Here is a 20,416-nt window from a genome sequence, read left to right on the forward strand (position 1 = left end):
TTATCATGATTTAATTAAAGTCCATAGGAGGCTAAGCAGCTTAAGGCTCCTCTCCAAATGACAGAGTCCTCAAAGGAATATCAGTAGGAGGGAGAACAGCACTTTCTCATCTACAGGAACCTTGTCCGATAAAAGCTAGGTTATCTCAGTGAGTCTCTCACTGGTGCATTAGTAGCAGACCAGAAGGCAACGTCATGTAACTGCTTGACAGTCTGTGAACTGTCAACAACTGAACTGTCAACCACAACAGGTGCGTGAGGACATACAGCACTGGTGCATTAGTAGCAGACCAGTAGGCAACGTCATGTAACTGCTTGACAGTCTGTGAACTGTCAACAACTGAACTGTCAACCACAACAGGTGCGTGAGGACATACAGTGTTCACTCGAGACTGCTTTGACTGTCTATACTGAGCAGTCAAAACAACTCTAGAATGCGGAGGTTGACGCACAGCGTCAAAACAAAGCAACTTAACTCCACCCTCCTGTTGTTGTGGTAACTCGCGAACGTCAACGGAGGGTTCCGTGCGTCTGTGAACGTCAACGTGCGGCTGGCAGGGTACACTGCGCATGGGTGGTGGAACTCTCACAGCCGGAGTGCGGGAGAAGGTAGCCTCAGCGTCAACTGAACGCACAACCGTGGTTGGTTGTAGGCTAACGGGTGCAGCGTCAACCTTCTCCGCACGATACTCCTGCATTAAAGATGTTAACTGTGACTGCATGGTCTGCAGCAAAGACCACTTAGGGTCTACAGTAGCAGGTGCGGGAACAGACGGTGTTACTGCCTGTTGCGGTACCGCTTTGCCTCTCTTAGGAGGTGAGCAGTCGTCGGAAGACTGCAGCGAGTCCGAACTGACCCAGTGGCTACAACTGGGCCGTTGGACTCGCGCGGAAGGGACCGACTTGCGCTTAATAAGCTGCGAGACCTTGGTCCATGGTTTCTTACGAGAAACCTCTTCCGCAGACGAGAAGTAAATGGGCTCTCTCGTCTTTGTGTGGGTGGGGCGATCTTGGGTAGATACGCCCGAAACCACGGAGGGAAACGTCTGTTCGTTGATCAAGGCCTGACGAACCCATAAGTCGTTCGACATTACTTCTCCCCTGGGCTTGGGAGCTTGCAAGAGGTCCCGGACTAGGTGAACGACAGGCACGAACAGACGAACCCTCGGACGCAACACTGTAACACTTTGCGCATATCACTTTATCACTTCGATTTTCTGTTTTGCACTTATTTCACTGAAATCGAAACTTTTACTGATTTCTACCTGAAACACGCAATTCTACCCTTCATTAAAAGGTAGTAATTGCGAAAACAGTCGTATAATGCAGCTCATTAATACTAGCAAAAACAGAAAACATATATAAAGATAAAGAATTCAGTGGCTGGGAAAGAGACTAAACACTAGTTCAAATAAACTACGTTTACAAACTCTCACCGCACATAGCCTGGGGACAAGAATAAAACCCTAGAAACGTTTTACCTTCTTCCCCGTACAGCGACTAGGGAGGAGAGTAACACGAGAACAACGTTACCCGCTTGAACGGAACGTTTTTTCTCCTCTCTCTCCCTCCGTCTCTATCTCTCTCTCTCTTTCTCTCTTGATTTCGCACCTGAGAGAAGAGCCCAATTATATATCGTCAAAAAAAAACATGTTATTTGGCTAAAGGAAAAAAACTGAAAGGTTTTCCAAATAAAAAGTTCCTTTAATTTAGAATTTAAACCATTTAAGTAAAGAAAGAATGAACGAAACGTCAGAATCGATTTACTCTTACTGCAAAGTGAAACCGTGATACACTCTCTCTCTATCGTAACGATAGAGCGCATGTTGAACGTCCTGAACGTCAACAACTGCGTAGTCTAAAAAAACTAAACGTTAGTTCATCTTTGAAAACAGTACGAAGACTATCAAAGAAATTCTTTCATAAAACATTAAATTTAAAAAGTTTTAAATTCCTTAAAGGCTAAATACGATATAACGGGCTCAACGTTGATTAACTTCGGTTCCAAGTTAGGACCGCCTACTATCAGGAAAGGTCGCATATAAACAAAACATAAAAAATTTATTTTTATATGTTTATAATAAATGGAAAGTTAATCGAAGAGGCCTAATAAAGGCGGAGAGATATAAAATACATAGATCTATAACGTGTTAAGCAAAATTACTAAAAACCTAAACACACTTCCGTCTAAGGGAAGGGTCGGCCATTTAAAAGTGAAAGAGAGTCCATACTCTCTTTGTCACCATAATTAAATCTATCCAAAACGAGTTCAAGTTTTGAGATGAAGATAAAACCCCTGCATAGCGAAAGCTCAAAACTAGAATAGTGTACTTCACCAAATAGTTGTGAAAACAAATCCAGTTAGTAACAGCGTATTTAGTAGGTCTTGCCAGTGGCACGACAGAGAGAAAATTGGTTCTGTGTTGACATGGAGTACTTGAGTACCTGCTCGACAGATGGCGCAGTTGATGTACACCCCCATCTGTATAGCGATCGCTGGCGTATTTTGTCCTTAGGTTTTTCTGTCGGGCAGCAGAGCTGACAGCTTATATGATCACCGGCTAAGTTTAATATTGAAAAAAATATTTCCTGTATAAACTATAAAAACTTCAGCAAAACAAGAGGAAGAGAAATTAGATAGAATAGTGTGCCCGAGTGTCCCCTCAAGCAAGAGAACTCTAACCAAAGACAGTGGAAGACCATGGTACAGAGGCTATGGCACTACCCAATACTAGAGAACAAAGGTTTGATTTTGGAGTGTCCTTCTCCTAGAAGAGCTGCTTACCATAGCTAAAGAGCCTCTTCTACCCCCTACCAAAAGGAAAATAGCCACTGAAAAATTACAATGTATTAGTTAACCACTTGGGTGAAGAAAGATTGTTTGGCAATCTCAGTGTTGTCAGGTATATGAGGACAGAGGAGAATCTGTAAAGAATATGCCAGACTATTTGGTGTATGTGTAAGCAAAGGGAAAGTGAACCGTAACTAGAGAGAAGGATTCAATGCAGTACTGTCTGGCCAGTCAAAGGACTCCATAACTCTCTAACGATAGTATCTCAACGGTTGGCTGGTGCCCTGGCCAACCTACTACCTTTGCACCAAACCAGATATAGAGGCACAGGTGTAAGTCAAACTGGCCTGTTTGAACCGAGACCAAGAATACATGGAATCATCCTCCCCATATCAGTAATGATGGGCTTTCGTCCAAAAGCCAAGAGTTCTACCTGAAGGATTGGATCCCCCTGGATTTCGATGACTCAACCCTAGAGAATAGTTCTACCAAAAAATGTCCAAAGCATCTTCAGGATGGTTGAGGTCATTCAATACTCTCACATATATAGTAGCTTTGAATGTAAATACTTCAAACATGATCCCTTCTCCCATTCATCTAGGCAGGCAGTAATATCAAAGGTATAAATATTCACCAAATAAATAAATAAAGAAAGAAATTATAATAAAAATGTATACAGGTATGTGGATAATGGAAATATTACCCATAGACTTAGGATGCCAAAAAAAAAAAAGTTTATAAAATAAGGAGGTCGAAGTCTTATTGAGAAGCAAATATACAGTAGAATAGTGAGAGTAATTTTCAGTTGAACAAAGGGGAGAAGTGTCCCTAAGTTCGAGAGCCCACTTACCCATCACAAGGCTTTAACAAGAAAATGTGATTCTATGTTCAAATCTACAGTAGTTACTCCATCATCGCATTCTCTCGCTAAGACGGAAAGCAATGCTAGAAGAAAATACACAAAGCAGTGCTTCATTTTAATACATGAATATAGGTAATGGGACAATAAGATTTGAAGCAATAAAACATAAATTATAGTATCTGAAAACAGAGGCAATACAATATTAAGGTAGTCCCATGGTTCATGAAGAAATCTTTCAGTGATTACTTACTATGAATGAATGAAGGATAGGCTAACTACCCAACTCCGTTTTGTACATTACATTCCAATTGTAATACTCCTTCAAAAAACTACATTACAACCTATTAATGCATAAAGTATTCTGTGCAATACAATTTTACATATCAATCAATGTCAATGGCATTACAAAATAACCACCGGCAAAATAAGTCCCACCCTTCTGTAAAAATAAAGCATATGCTTACCAGCACTATTTACCAATATGTCAAGGTGACCAAAATGTGACACAGTTGAAGATATAACACGCTCACAATCAGCATCTTTACCAAGATCAGCTTGTATACTTTTAACCTGTTAAAAAAAAAATATAAAATTTTGTGGTGAAGAAAGTTTAATAAAATGTTATTTTTATTAATAAAATAAATTTTTGAATATACTTACCCGGTGATCATATAGCTGCAACTCTGTTGCTCGACAGAAAAACCTACGGTCAAAATACGCCAGCGATCGCTATGCAGGTGGGGGTGTACATCAACAGCGCCATCTGTCGAGCAGGTACTTAGTACTCCAAGTAAACAAAGAACCAATTTTCTCCTCGGTCCACTGGGTCTCTATTGGGGAGGAAGGGAGGGTCCTTTAATATATGATCACCGGGTAAGTATATTCAAAAATTTATTTTATTAATAAAAATAACATTTTTCAATATTAAACTTAGCCGGTGATCATATAGCTGATTCACACCCAGGGGGGTGGGTAGAGACCAGCATTACATGTTTACATTATTATGAGCTAAGTATTTTGTATTTCATTTTAGCAGTTATTCAAAATAACAAACATAAAATAAATAAGTACCTGGTAAGGAAGTCGACTTGAACAATTACTCTGCCTTTTTAAGTACGTCTTCCTTACGGAGCCTCGCGATCCTCTTAGGATGCTGAGCGACCCCTAGGATCTGAAGTATCAAGGGTTGCAACCCATACAACAGGACCTCATCAAAACCTCTAATCTAGGCGCTTCTCAAGAAATGACTTTGACCACCCGCCAAATCAAGTAGGATGCGAAAGGCTTCTTAGCCTTCCGGACAACCCAAAAACAATAATAAAACATTTCAAGAGAAAGATTAAAAAGGTTATGGAATTAGGGAATTGTAGTGGTTGAGCCCTCACCCACTACTGCACTCGTTGCTACGAATGGTCCCAGAGTGTAGCAGTTCTCGTAAAGAGACTGGACATTCTTAAGATAAAAAGACGCGAACACTGATTTGCTTTTCCAATAGGTTGCGTCGATTATACTTTGCAGAGATCTATTTTGTTTAAAGGCCACGGAAGTTGCGACAGCTCTAACTTCGTGTGTCCTTACCTTCAGCAAAGCTTGGTCTTCCTCATTCAGATGGGAATGAGCTTCTCGTATTAACAGTCTGATAAAATAGGATAAAGCATTCTTTGACATAGGCAAAGATGGATTCTTAACTGAACACCATAAAGCTTCAGACGGGCCTCGTAAAGGTTTTTAAATAGAACTTAAGAGCTCTTACAGGACATAAGACTCTTTCTAGTTCATTTCCAACCATACGATAAGTTTGGAATATCGAACGATATTGGTCAAGGCCGAGAAGGCAGCTCGTGTTTGGCTAGAAAACCAAGTTGTAGAACATGTAGCCGTTTCGGATGAGAATCCGATGTTCTTGCTGAAGGCATGAATCTCACTGACTCTTTTAGCTGTGGCTAAGCATATCAGGAAAAGAGTCTTAAAGGTGAGATCTTTCAGGGAGGCTGATTGTAGCGGTTCGAACCTGTCTGACATAAGGAATCTTAGTACCACGTCTAAATTCCAACCAGGTGTAACCAAACGACGCTCCTTCGTGGTCTCAAAAGACTTAAGGAGGTCCTGTAGATCTTTATTGTTGGAAAGATCTAAGCCTCTGTGACGGAAGACTGATGCCAACATGCTTCTGTAACCCTTGAAAGTGGGAGCTGAAAGAGATCGTTCTTTCCTCAGATATAAGAGAAAGTCAGCTATTTGAGTTACAGAGGTACTGGTCGAGGATACGGATACTGACTTGCACCAGTTTCGGAAGATTTCCCACTTCGATTGGTAGACTCTAAGGGTGGATGTTCTCCTTGCTCTAGCAATCGCTCTGGTTGCCTCCTTTGAAAAGCCTCTAGCTCTCGAGAGTCTTTCGATAGTCTGAAGGCAGTCAGACGAAGAGCGTGGAGGCCTTGGTGTACCTTCTTTACGCGTGGCTGACGTAGAAGGTCCACCCTTAGGGGAAGTGTTCTGGGAACGTCTACTAGCCATCGAAGTACCTCGGTGAGCCATTCTCTCGCGGGCCAGAGGGAAGCAACTAGCGTCAACCTTGTCCCTTCGTGAGAGGCGAACTTCTGCAGTACCTTGTTGACAATCTTGAACGGAGGGAATGCATATAGATCTAGATGTGACCAATCTAGTAGAAAGGCATCTATATGAACTGCTGCTGGGTCCGGGATTGGTGAGCAAAATATTGGGAGCCTCTTGGTCATCGAGGTTGCGAAGAGATCTATGGTTGGCTGGCCCCAGGTGGCCCAAAGTCTCTTGCATACATCCTTGTGGAGGGTCCATTCTGTTGGAATTATTTGTCCCTTCCGACTGAGACAATCTGCCATGACATTCAAGTTGCCTTGGATGAACCTCGTTACTAGTGAAATGTCTAGACCTTTTGACCAGGTGAGGAGGTCCCTTGCGATCTCGTACAATGTCAGAGAGTAGGTCCCTCCTTGCTTGGAGATGTACGCCAAAGCCGTGGTGTTGTCCGAGTTCACCTCCACCACTTTGCCTTGAAGGAGAGACCTGAAGCTTTCCAGGTCAGACGTACTGCCAGTAGCTCCTTGCAGTTGAAATGCATTGTCCTTTGACTCGAGTTCCATAATCCCGAGCATTCCCTACCGTCTAATGTCGCACCCCAGCCTACGTCTGATGCGTCCGAGAAGAGAACGTGGTTGGGAGTCTGAACAGTCAGGGGAAGACCCTCTCTAAGGTTGATATAGTCCTTTCACCAAGTCAGACAAGACTTTATCTTTCCGGAAACCGGGATCGAGACCGCTTCTAGCGTCTTGTCCTTTTTCCAGTGAAAAGCTAGATGGTATAGAAGAGGACGGAGGTGTAGTCTTCCTAGTGACACAAATTGATCCACGGATGACAGTGTCCCTACCAGACTCATCCACAGCCTGACTGGGCAGCGTTCCTTCTTCAGCATCTTTTGGATGGATAGCAGGGCTGGGGGTTGATCGTCTTGTTCAGCAACGTCCTCATCAGAGGGTTCCTCATCCGAAACTGATGAGGAAACGGCAACGGAGTGGGCAACGTCTGACTCGCTGAATCCGGTCGCACTGGTGGATGCGTGACGGAGCCGGACGCAATATCATGGCACTGCTGCACAGTCTGTGAACTGTCAACAACCATGGGTGCGCGAGGAAGTACAGCGTCAACCCGAAACTGTCTAGACTGTCTGGGTTGTGCAGTCAACACCCTACCGGGTTGCTGAGGTTGACGCACTGCGTCACAACAAGTCACCTCTGCTGGTTGTTGAACGTCTTCCTAGTGACACACTGAACGTCAACAACCACCTCCGAGCGTCGCTTAACGTCAACGTGCGACTGGCAACCCACACTGGGTCGCATCGGTGGAGGAACCACCTCAACTGGCAGACGCGAGTAGGATACCTCAGCGTCAACAGGGCGCACAACCAACCGGTTGGAAGGTTGTTGGCCAGAAGGTTCTTCTCTGCATTTAAGTCCTCTCTCAAGGACACAAGCTTGGACTGCATGTCTTGCAGCAAAGCCCATTTAGGGTCTACGGGAGCAGGTGTGGCAACAGATAGAGCGCATGTTGAATGTCCTGAACGTCAACAACTGCGTAGTCTAAAAAACTAAACGTTAGTTTATCTTTGAAAACAGTACGAAGACTATCAAAGAAATTCTTTCATAAAACATTAAATTTAAAAAATTTTAAATTCTTTAAAGGCTAAATACGATATAACGGGCTCAACGTTGATTAACTTCGGTTCCAAGTTAGGACCGCCTACTATCAGGAAAGGTCGCATATAAACAAAACATAAAAAATTATTTTTTATATGTTTATAATAAATGGAAAGTTAATCGAAGAGGCCTAATAAAGGCGGAGAGATATAAAATATATAGATCTATAACGTGTTAAGCAAAATTACTAAAAACCTAAACACACTTCCGTCTAAGGGAAGGGTCGGCCATTTAAAAGTGAAAGAGAGTCCATACTCTCTTTGTCACCATAATTAAATCTATCCAAAACGAGTTCAAGTTTTGAGATGAAGATAAAACCCCTGCATAGCGAAAGCTCAAAACTAGAATAGTGTACTTCACCAAATAGTTGTGAAAACAAATCCAGTTAGTAACAGCGTATTAGTAGGTCTTGCCAGTAGCCCGACAGAGAGAAAATTGGTTCTTTGTTTACTTGGAGTACTAAGTACCTGCTCGACAGATGGCGCTGTTGATGTACACCCCCACCTGCATAGCGATCGCTGGCGTATTTTGACCGTAGGTTTTTCTGTCGAGCAACAGAGTTGCAGCTATATGATCACCGGCTAAGTTTAATATTGAAAAATATATTATGATTATTAGGGCCTAATCAACAAACTACACATGGTGGTAGGGTTAAAATATAAGTAACATACAACAGAAAAAAATACTAAATAAAACTACAAAAGAAAAAATTTAAAAAATTGTTTGCCACCAGTGCTAACAAGTGCAAGCCAATGTGCTGTTTGATAGTTAATGTAGTATGATCTGACTATCCATAAATCTTAATTTGCATTATGGTTTCAAGTCATTTTGACCAATGCAAAAAATGCAGCGTTTAAATCAATCATTTACAGAAGAAAAAGAATGGATAAGTACATAAAAATGAAAGATTATAATATATTATAATGAACTAACAAAGTAAGATCACAGTTAATGTGCAACTACATTTTTAAACTAAACTACCAAATAGAAAAAAAATTAGTTACTGTATAAAAACATATTGTAATAAAATAATAAAACATAATGAAAATGATGGTAGTACAAAAAAAGATAAATTATGAAATAAAAGATTTCTATCTATATTTTGAACAATGAAAATGGACTTTTAATGATAAAACTTACTTTTTTTTTCTACCCACATCTAATGTTCATCTGGCTTCCTCCTCGAACCTCACTCATGTCGATGTATATCATGAAAACTTAAATTCCCTATTTTCTCTCATTTCAATAGCCTCACCTCACTAGTATACCACTGCCAAATGTATGACATTGTACGCCTAGTAGCATCTAATGGGTAGGCCTTCAGTATATAAAATCAAATTGAATTCAACAACCTCTTGAGATCAATATTATTATTATTATCATTACTTGCTAAGCTACAACCATAGTTGGAAAAGCAAGATGCTATAAGCCATGAGCTCCAACAGGGAAAATAGCCCAGTAACAAAAGGAAATAAGGAAACTACAAGAGAAATAATTAAAATAAAAGATTTTAAGAATAGTATCATCAAAATAAATTTTTCATATATTAAGTACAAAAACTAAAAAACAAGAGAGGAGAAACAAGATAGAATAATGTACCCGAGTGTACCCTCAAGCGAGAGAACTCTATCCCAAGACAGTGAAAGACCCTGGTACAGAGGCTCCTGCACTACCCAAGACCAGAGAACAATAGGAAGGCTGGGGGTAATTAGATGACACTCAGGCGAGTATGGAAATAATCCATTTGATCATTAAAATTACATTTATTTGTAGGAAACACACCCAGGGTTCATCTGAGTGATTCCCACACTCTGTAGGAGGAGACAAAAGTGAGTGAAAGAACTTAACCAAAGCAAAAATCTCAACCTAAATAATCACCGCAAACAACCAGACAAGGTTAACTTTAAATTCCTAGTAACTTAAAGATTGCACCAAAAGCTATAATTCTCCTTATCCTTTTGTGATACAACCCTATTCCAGATGGAGAACTAAATACTGTGCAGTAATCAATTGCCTTGAAGGCAAATAAACCAATACAAACTATAAGGCACACTAATCCACATGAATTACAGTACCTAAAATATAAACCCCCAAAATCTATTTACAGCAGAACATTACCGGCAGTTATGTACGACCTAACGCTCAACAATCTTTTATAAGAATTCCAGACTTCCCTTGAAAAGTGCTTGGAAAAATGTTATTTTTATTAATAAAATAAATTTTTGAATATACTTACCCGATAATCATGTAGCTGTCAACTCCGTTGCCCGACAGAATTCTATGGAGGGATACGCCAGCTATCACAATACTAGAAGGGGGTGTACTTACCAGCGCCACCTGTGGCCAGGTACTCAATCATTTGTTGTTGACACCTCCTCAATTATTCCTCGGTCCACTGGTTCTCTCTGGGGAGGAAAGGGAGGGTCGATTAAATCATGATTATCGGGTAAGTATATTCAAAAATTTATTTTATTAATAAAAATAACATTTTTCAATATTAAACTTACCCGATAATCATGTAGCTGATTCACACCCAGGGAGGTGGGTGAAAACCAGTGTACATGATTAAAGGATAGCTAAGTATCCCATATTTCATATAACAGTTATCTCAAATAACAATGAAATAATAAGTACCTGGTAAGGAAGTCGAATAGAACCGTTACTCTGCCTTTTATTTAAAGTTCGTCTTCCTTACTGAGCGCAGCGTTCCTCTTGGAGGCTGAATCAACCCAAAGGTGCCAAAGTACAAGGGGTTGCAACCCTACTAAAGGACCTCTACCAAACCTTTAACCCAGGCGCTTCTCAAGAATGAATAGACCACCCGCCAAATCCAAGGATGCGGAAGGCTTCTTAGCCTACCGTAACAACCATAAAAACAACAATAAAAGTATTCAAGAGAAAGGTTAAAAAGGTTATGGGATTAAGGGAATGTAGTGGCTGAGCCCTCACCTACTACTGCACTCGCTGCTACGAATGGTCCCAGGGTGTAGCAGTTCTCGTAAAGAGACTGGACATCTTTCAGATAAAATGATGCAAACACTGACTTGCTCCTCCAATAGGTTGCATCCATAATGCTCTGCAGAGAACGGTTTTTATTAAAGGCCAACGAAGTAGCTACAGCTCTTACTTCGTGGGTCCTTACCTTCAGCAATGCAAGGTCTTCCTCCTTTAAGTGAGAATGTGCTTCTCTGATCAGAAGCCTTATATAGTACGAAAGCCCATTCTTGGACATGGGTCTCGAGGGTTTCTTGATGGCACACCATAAGGCTTCTGACTGTCCTCGAATAGGTTTAGACCTCTTCAGATAATATTTGAGAGCTCTGACAGGGCAAAGAACTCTCTCTAGTTCGTTACCTACCATGTTGGAGAGGCTAGGTATTTCGAACGATCTAGGCCAAGGACGTGAAGGAAGCTCGTTCTTTGCTAGGAATCCAAGCTGAAAAGAACATGTAGCTGATTCGGTTGTGAAACCAATGTTCTTGCTGAAGGCATGAACCTCACTGACTCTCTTAGCTGTTGCAAGGCAAACGAGAAAAGCAGTCTTGAGGGTAAGATCCTTGAAGGAAGCTGACTGGAGAGGTTCGAACCTAGATGTCATAAGGAACCTTAAGACTACGTCTAGATTCCAGCCTGGAGTGGAAGGACGACGTTCTTTAGACGTCTCAAAAGACTTGAGAATGTCTTGAAGGTCCTTGTTGGAAGACAGGTCCAAACCCCTGTGGCGGAGAACTGAGGCCAACATGCTCCTATACCCTTTAATCGTAGGTGTTGAAAGGGATCTCTCATTCCTAAGATGAAGAAGGAAGTCAGCTATTTGGATCACAGAGGTATTGGTAGAGGATATTGAATTGGCTCTACACCAGCTTCGGAAGACCTCCCACTTAGACTGGTAGACTCTACGAGTGGAAATTCTTCTAGCTCTGGCAATCGCACTGGCTGCCTCCTTCGAAAAGCCTCTAGCTCTAGCGAATCTTTCGACAGTCTGAAGGCAGTCAGTCGAAGAGCGTGGAGGTTTGGGTGCAACCTGTCTACGTGTGGTTGACGTAGAAGGTCCACTCTTAGAGGTAGAGTCCTGGGGAAGTCGACTAGCCATTGAAGTACCTCTGTGTACCATTCTCTTGCAGGCCAAAGGGGAGCAACCAGCGTCAGCCGTGTCCCTTCGTGCGAGACGAATTTCTGCAGAACTTTGTTTATAATCTTGAACGGAGGGAATGCGTACAGGTCGAGATGGGACCAGTTCAGAAGAAAAGCATCCACATGAACCGCTGCAGGGTCTGGAACAGGGGAACAATAAAGCGGAAGTCTCTTGGTGATGGAGGTGGCAAACAGATCTATGGTAGGTTGACCCCACAAGGTCCAAAGTCTGTTGCACACACTCTTGTGGAGGGTCCATTCCGTGGGAATGACCTGATTCCTTCTGCTGAGGCGATCCGCTGAAACATTCATATCGCACTGGATGAACCTCGTGACCAGTGTGAGGTTTAGACCTCTTGACCAAATGAGGAGGTCCCTTGCGATCTCGTAAAGGCTCCTCGAATGGGTCCCTCCTTGCTTGGAGATGTAAGCCAAGGCTGTGGTGTTGTCTGAATTCACCTCCACCACTTTGCCTAGCAGGAGGGACTTGAAGTTCAACAGGGCAAGATGAACTGCTAACAGTTCCTTGCAGTTGATGTGGAGTAATCCTTGTTCCTTGTTCCATACTCCTGAGCATTCCCGTCCGTCCAAGGTCGCACCCCAGCCCGAGTCCGATGCATCCGAGAAGAGATGAAGATGGGGGGTCTGGATGGCCAATGATAGACCCTCCTTGAGAAGGAGATTGTGCTTCCACCACCGGAGCGTGGTCTTCATCTCTTGGTTGATAGGGATAGAGACTGCTTCTAGAGTCGAGCCCTTGTCCCAATGAGCCGCAAGATGGAATTGAAGAGGGCGGAGGTGGAGTCTCCCTAGCTCGACAAACAGGGCCAGTGATGAGAGGGTCCCTGTGAGACTCATCCACTGTCTCACTGAGCAATTGCTCCTCTTCAGCATGCTCATGATGCACTCTAGGGCTTGGTTTATCCTGGGGGCCGATGGAAAAGCCCGAAAATCCCGACTCTGAATCTCCATTCCCAGGTACACAATGGATTGGGAGGGAATGAGTTGAGATTTCTCTATATTGACTAATAGACCTAGGTCTCTGATTAGATCTAAAGTCCAAGAGAGGTTCTCCAGACAACGACGACTCGTGGAGGCTCTCAACAGCCAGTCGTCTAGGTAGAGGGAGGCTCTGATGTTCGATAAGTGCAGGAATTTCGCTACATTCCTCATCAGATGAGTAAAGACCATAGGAGCTGTGCTTAGGCCAAAACACAGGGCTTGGAACTGATAGACAACCTTTCCGAAAACGAATCTCAGGAAAGGTTGGGAGTCTGGATGAATGGGAACGTGAAAGTATGCATCTTTCAAGTCCAACGAGACCATCCAGTCCTCCTGTCTGACCGCTGCTAAGACCGACTTGGTCGTCTCCATTGTGAACGTCTGCTTGGTGACATACTCGTTGAGAGAGCTGACGTCCAGCACCGGTCTCCAACCTCCTGTCTTCTTGGCCACAAGAAAGAGACGGTTGTAGAAGCCCGGGGATTGATGGTCCCGGACTATAACCACTGCCTTCTTCTGCACAAGTAGCGACACCTCCTGTTGCAATGCTAGCCTCTTGTCCTCTTCTTTGTAGTTGGGAGAGAGGTTGATGGGCGATGTGGTCAGAGGCGGTTTGAGGCAGAATGGAATCCTGTAACCGTACCTCAGCCAACTGACAGACTGTGCGTCTGCACCTCTCTTCTCCCAGGCTCGCCAGAAGATCTTGAGTCTGGCTCCTACTGTTGTCTGGAGAATCTGAGAGTCAGTTCTTTCCCTTAGATGTCCTGGGTCCTTTCCTAGACTTGCCCCTGTGAGAGTCTGGACGGGAGCTTCCTCGGCTGGGGGCTCTACCACGAAAGGGCGGTATGAACCTCGTAGCCGGGGTATCAGCCACTGGGGAGCGATAAGTCTTGGGGACAGAGGTGGTAACCTTAGACTTACGAGCCGATGAGGCTACAAGATCGTGCGTGTCCTTCTGTATCAGGGCAGCCGACAAGTCCTTAACTAGCTCCTCGGGAAAGAGGAACTTTGAGAGTGGAGCAAAAAGGAGTTGTGACCGTTGGCACGGTGTAATGCTGGCGGAGAGGAAGGTACACAGTTGTTCCCTTTTCTTCAACACCCCTGATACAAATAACGACGCTAGCTCACCCGATCCATCTCTGATGGCCTTATCCATGCAGGACATAATTAGCATGGCAGAATCTTTGTCCGCAGGAGAGGTTTTCTTGCTGAGGGCTCCCAGGCACCAGTCGAGAAAGTTGAACATTTCGAAAGCTCTGAACAACCCTTTCAGAAGATGATCCAGGTCTGAGAAGGTCCAACAAACCTTCGAGCGTCTCATCGCAGTCCTCCTAGGCGAGTCCACCAGACTTGAGAAGTCAGCCTGGGCAGAGGCAGGTACTCCCAAGCCTGGTGCTTCCCCTGTGGCATACCAAACGCAACCTTTCGAAGCGAGCTTCGTTGGAGGGAACATGAAGGAAGTCTTGCCAAGGTGTTGTTTAGACTGAAGCCACTCCCCTAAGATCCTTAAAGCCCTCTTGGAGGATCTAGCTAGGACAAGCTTAGTATAGTTGGACTTAGCTTGTTGTACGCCCAGCGAAAACTCAGATGGAGGAGAGCGGGGAATAGCAGAGACGAAGTGGTCTGGGTAAATCTCCCTGAGTAGAGCCAAGACCTTTCGAAAATCAATAGACAATGGAGAAAGCTTAGACTCCTCCACGTCTGATGAGGGATCAAGGTGTGCCTCCTCATCATCCGACACTTCATCAGCAGAGGGTAGCGAAGCGATAGGACCAGAATGCTGAACCGCAGAGTCAGAACGGGTAGGAACAATAACAGAGGTTTCCTCATCTTGAGGGAAAACCTGAGGCTCAGACTGCATAGGCTGAACAACAGACGAAGCAGAAGGCAGGCGCATGGGTGAAGGAGGTTGACTCCTAGCAAGAGTTGAACCCAAGGATTGCACAAGCTGAGCGGAGGACGGAGGCGGAGTAGTCCGTTCCTGTTCCTGTGAGATGAGTGGAGCATGAAGAGGTTGAGGCTGCGCAGAACAAGGTAAAGTTCTCGCAAGCTGAGGCTCCTGAGGCGCAAGTCCAGGGTGTAGAGGAGCTTGCCTAGAGGAGGGTTGAGCTCGCTGCAGCGATGGTTGAGCAGACAGACTCACGGAGGGGAGAGGTTGTTGTACCCCAACCGAGAGTTGCACCACTGGTGGAGCAGCAAGGGGAGGAGGAGGAAGAGTGGAATAACTCTCCTGATCCCAAAGCAAGGGTTGCCTTAAAGAAGGCTGAGGCTGAACAACACTGGGAACAGCAAACTCCGAAAGTGGCTCAACATCGTACGCCTGGCAGATGGTGCTGCGACCAGGCGGAGCAGGTGCAGGCTGGGCGAGCACAGGCGGAGCGAGAACAGGTGGAGGGAGTGTAGGCGGAGGAGGAGGTGCAACACTCTCAGCCCGACACTCACGCATCAAGTCCGAAAGCTGAGCTTGCATGGACTGAAGCAGGGTCCACTTGGGGTCGGCAGAAACGATAACAGACTGAGGTAAAGTCACAGTCGGGCTCTGTATAGGCAGAACCTTACTCCTCTTGGGCGGAGTACAGTCGACCGATGACTGAGGCGAGTCGGAGCTGAGCCAATGACTACAACCTGGCTGAGCACTCGCTGACTGAACTCTCCGTTTAAGCGGTCTCGAGACCTGAGACCAACGTTTCTTCCCTGCATGTTGATCAGCGGACGAGAAGACGGGCTCAATCGTCTGCAGGTGGGAGTGACGGTCTAAGGAAGACACGCCCGCAACCACCGAGGATAATTCTGTGCGCCTAACAAGGCCTGTCGAACCCTTAAGCCCTTCGACATTGCTTCTCCCCTGGGCATGGGAGCTTGCAAGAGGTCCCGGACTGGGAGGACGACTGGCTCGCACAAAAAAATCCTCACGCACCACACTGGCACCACTAGCACTTGGCACTGCACAGACACTAGCACTCGTCACAGCACTGGCACTATTTCCACCCACTGCACTCTTGACCTTCAGTTCTTTAACCTCGGCCATCAGAGACTTATGGTCACTTACCACTGATTCTACTTTATCTCCTAAAGCCTGAATAGCACGCAAAACAGTTGACATATCAGGCGGAGGGCACACAGTAGGTTCGGGGGTAGCCACTACAGGGGTAGGAAAAGGTAGGGGATCATGAGGTGAGGAAAACATAGAAGAGTGAGAAGAACTTCTCCTAACTCTACCTCTCTCTAACTTAGATGAATATTTTAAAAGACGGACAAAATCCAATTCCGAAAGTCCGGCGCACTCCTCACATCGATTTTCTAATAGACAGGGCCTGTCCCTACAGTCAGAACAAGCGGTGTGAGGATCTACCGAGGCCTTCGGAATACGCCTATTGCAAGACCTACATCGTCTATGGGAGGGAGCTTGCGAAACGTCAGACATCTTGTTTCAAAGAGTTAGTCAAAGGGTGATCCAAAAACAAGCAAAAATTCATTAACCGTTAACCAGTATTTATATAAAAGCTATCTAGCTAATATAAAAAGGATTCCAGTATGCGACAGCCGTTAATCTAAGAGAATACTTCACCAAATATCCATGAATAAACTCGAAGACCATAAGCGTATCCCAGAACGTCTAGCCGGAAGCACGACAGAGGAATAATTGAGGAGGTGTCAACAACAAATGATTGAGTACCTGGCCACAGGTGGCGCTGGTAAGTACACCCCCTTCTAGTATTGTGATAGCTGGCGTATCCCTCCATAGAATTCTGTCGGGCAACGGAGTTGACAGCTACATGATTATCGGGTAAGTTTAATATTGAAAAAACAGTTTTACAGATTTGGTATACCAATGCGCTGCTAACAATATCATTTCTCAAGAAAAATTCCTACAAAAATTAAGCGATAACATCACTCCTAATATCATGACTCTGTGATTAACATACATACATACATATACCGAAGGCACTTCCCCCAATTTTGGGGGGTAGCCGACAACAACAAGAAACAAAACAAAAAGGGGACCTCTACTCTCTACGTTCCTCCAGCCTAATCAGGCTGTGATTAAACTAGGTAATAAAATAGGCTAGCCTAGGCTACATTGATTCTTCATGAAGCTGAGAGAGAAATGACTTCTGTGCTCAATATGTCTATGAGAGAGAGAGAGAGAGAGAGAGAGAGAGAGAGAGAGAGAGAGAGAGAGAGAGAGAGAGAGAGAGAGAGAGAATGTGTGTGTGTGTGTGTGTGTGTCTGTTGAAAAGTACAGTAATCGAATGCACAGTTTTCAATATTAAACTTACCCGATAATCATGTAGCTGTCAACTCCGTTGCCCGACAGAATTCTATGGAGGGATACGCCAGCTATCACAATACTAGAAGGGGGTGTACTTACCAGCGCCACCTGTGGCCAGGTACTCAATCATTTGTTGTTGACACCTCCTCAATTATTCCTCTGTCGTGCTTCCGGCTAGACGTTCTGGGATACGCTTATGGTCTTCGAGTTTATTCATGGATATTTGGTGAAGTATTCTCTTAGATTAACGGCTGTCGCATACTGGAATCCTTTTTATATTAGCTAGATAGCTTTTATATAAATACTGGTTAACGGTTAATGAATTTTTGCTTGTTTTTGGATCACCCTTTGACTAACTCTTTGAAACAAGATGTCTGACGTTTCGCAAGCTCCCTCCCATAGACGATGTAGGTCTTGCAATAGGCGTATTCCGAAGGCCTCGGTAGATCCTCACACCGCTTGTTCTGACTGTAGGGACAGGCCCTGTCTATTAGAAAATCGATGTGAGGAGTGCGCCGGACTTTCGGAATTGGATTTTGTTCGTCTTTTAAAATATTCATCTAAGTTAGAGAGAGGTAGAGTTAGGAGAAGTTCTTCTCACTCTTCTATGTTTTCCTCACCTCATGATCCCCTACCTTTTCCTACCCCTGTAGTGGCTACCCCCGAACCTACTGTGTGCCCTCCGCCTGATATGTCAACTGTTTTGCGTGCTATTCAGGCTTTAGGAGATAAAGTAGAATCAGTGGTAAGTGACCATAAGTCTCTGATGGCCGAGGTTAAAGAACTGAAGGTCAAGAGTGCAGTGGGTGGAAATAGTGCCAGTGCTGTGACGAGTGCTAGTGTCTGTGCAGTGCCAAGTGCTAGTGGTGCCAGTGTGGTGCGTGAGGATTTTTTTGTGCGAGCCAGTCGTCCTCCCAGTCCGGGACCTCTTGCAAGCTCCCATGCCCAGGGGAGAAGCAATGTCGAAGGGCTTAAGGGTTCGACAGGCCTTGTTAGGCGCACAGAATTATCCTCGGTGGTTGCGGGCGTGTCTTCCTTAGACCGTCACTCCCACCTGCAGACGATTGAGCCCGTCTTCTCGTCCGCTGATCAACATGCAGGGAAGAAACGTTGGTCTCAGGTCTCGAGACCGCTTAAACGGAGAGTTCAGTCAGCGAGTGCTCAGCCAGGTTGTAGTCATTGGCTAAGCTCCGACTCGCCTCAGTCATCGGTCGACTGTACTCCGCCCAAGAGGAGTAAGGTTCTGCCTATACAGAGCCCGACTGTGACTTTACCTCAGTCTGTTATCGTTTCTGCCGACCCCAAGTGGACCCTGCTTCAGTCCATGCAAGCTCAGCTTTCGGACTTGATGCGTGAGTGTCGGGCTGAGAGTGTTGCACCTCCTCCTCCGCCTACACTCCCTCCACCTGTTCTCGCTCCGCCTGGTCGCAGCACCATCTGCCAGGCGTACGATGTTGAGCCACTTTCGGAGTTTGCTGTTCCCAGTGTTGTTCAGCCTCAGCCTTCTTTAAGGCAACCCTTGCTTTGGGATCAGGAGAGTTATTCCACTCTTCCTCCTCCTCCCCTTGCTGCTCCACCAGTGGTGCAACTCTCGGTTGGGGTACAACAACCTCTCCCCTCCGTGAGACTGTCTGCTCAACCATCGCTGCAGCGAGCTCAACCCTCCTCTAGGCAAGCTCCTCTACACCCTGGACTTGCGCCTCAGGAGCCTCAGCTTGCGAGAACTTTACCTTGTTCTGCGCAGCCTCAACCTCTTCATGCTCCACTCATCTCACAGGAACAGGAACGGACTACTCCGCCTCCGTCCTCCGCTCAGCTTGTGCAATCCTTGGGTTCAACTCTTGCTAGGAGTCAACCTCCTTCACCCATGCGCCTGCCTTCTGCTTCGTCTGTTGTTCAGCCTATGCAGTCTGAGCCTCAGGTTTTCCCTCAAGATGAGGAAACCTCTGTTATTGTTCCTACCCGTTCTGACTCTGCGGTTCAGCATTCTGGTCCTATCGCTTCGCTACCCTCTGCTGATGAAGTGTCGGATGATGAGGAGGCACACCTTGATCCCTCATCAGACGTGGAGGAGTCTAAGCTTTCTCCATTGTCTATTGATTTTCGAAAGGTCTTGGCTCTACTCAGGGAGATTTACCCAGACCACTTCGTCTCTGCTATTCCCCGCTCTCCTCCATCTGAGTTTTCGCTGGGCGTACAACAAGCTAAGTCCAACTATACTAAGCTTGTCCTAGCTAGATCCTCCAAGAGGGCTTTAAGGATCTTAGGGGAGTGGCTTCAGTCTAAACAACACCTTGGCAAGACTTCCTTCATGTTCCCTCCAACGAAGCTCGCTTCGAAAGGTTGCGTTTGGTATGCCACAGGGGAAGCACCAGGCTTGGGAGTACCTGCCTCTGCCCAGGCTGACTTCTCAAGTCTGGTGGACTCGCCTAGGAGGACTGCGATGAGACGCTCGAAGGTTTGTTGGACCTTCTCAGACCTGGATCATCTTCTGAAAGGGTTGTTCAGAGCTTTCGAAATGTTCAACTTTCTCGACTGGTGCCTGGGAGCCCTCAGCAAGAAAACCTCTCCTGCGGACAAAGATTCTGCCATGCTAATTATGTCCTGCATGGATAAGGCCATCAGAGATGGATCGGGTGAGCTAGCGTCGTTATTTGTATCAGGGGTGTTGAAGAAAAGGGAACAACTGTGTACCTTCCTCTCCGCCAGCATTACACCGTGCCAACGGTCACAACTCCTTTTTGCTCCACTCTCAAAGTTCCTCTTTCCCGAGGAGCTAGTTAAGGACTTGTCGGCTGCCCTGATACAGAAGGACACGCACGATCTTGTAGCCTCATCGGCTCGTAAGTCTAAGGTTACCACCTCTGTCCCCAAGACTTATCGCTCCCCAGTGGCTGATACCCCGGCTACGAGGTTCATACCGCCCTTTCGTGGTAGAGCCCCCAGCCGAGGAAGCTCCCGTCCAGACTCTCACAGGGGCAAGTCTAGGAAAGGACCCAGGACATCTAAGGGAAAGAACTGACTCTCAGATTCTCCAGACAACAGTAGGAGCCAGACTCAAGATCTTCTGGCGAGCCTGGGAGAAGAGAGGTGCAGACGCACAGTCTGTCAGTTGGCTGAGGT

General features: G+C 45.4%; 1 protein-coding gene across 1 annotated transcript in view; it reads right to left on the bottom strand.

Moving 5' to 3' along the window:
* Window positions 1–20,416, bottom strand: part of LOC137639905 (uncharacterized oxidoreductase TM_0325-like) — a 56,131-nt gene that overhangs the window by 22,971 nt on the left and 12,744 nt on the right. The window contains exon 3 of the mRNA XM_068372180.1: window positions 4,117–4,222. Within this exon, the coding sequence (XP_068228281.1) occupies window positions 4,117–4,222 (106 nt within the window). The remainder of the gene's footprint in view (window positions 1–4,116; window positions 4,223–20,416) is intronic.

Source organism: Palaemon carinicauda, chromosome 4 (assembly GCF_036898095.1).
Source record: "Palaemon carinicauda isolate YSFRI2023 chromosome 4, ASM3689809v2, whole genome shotgun sequence".
In the NCBI taxonomy this organism is placed as follows: domain Eukaryota; kingdom Metazoa; phylum Arthropoda; class Malacostraca; order Decapoda; family Palaemonidae; genus Palaemon; species Palaemon carinicauda.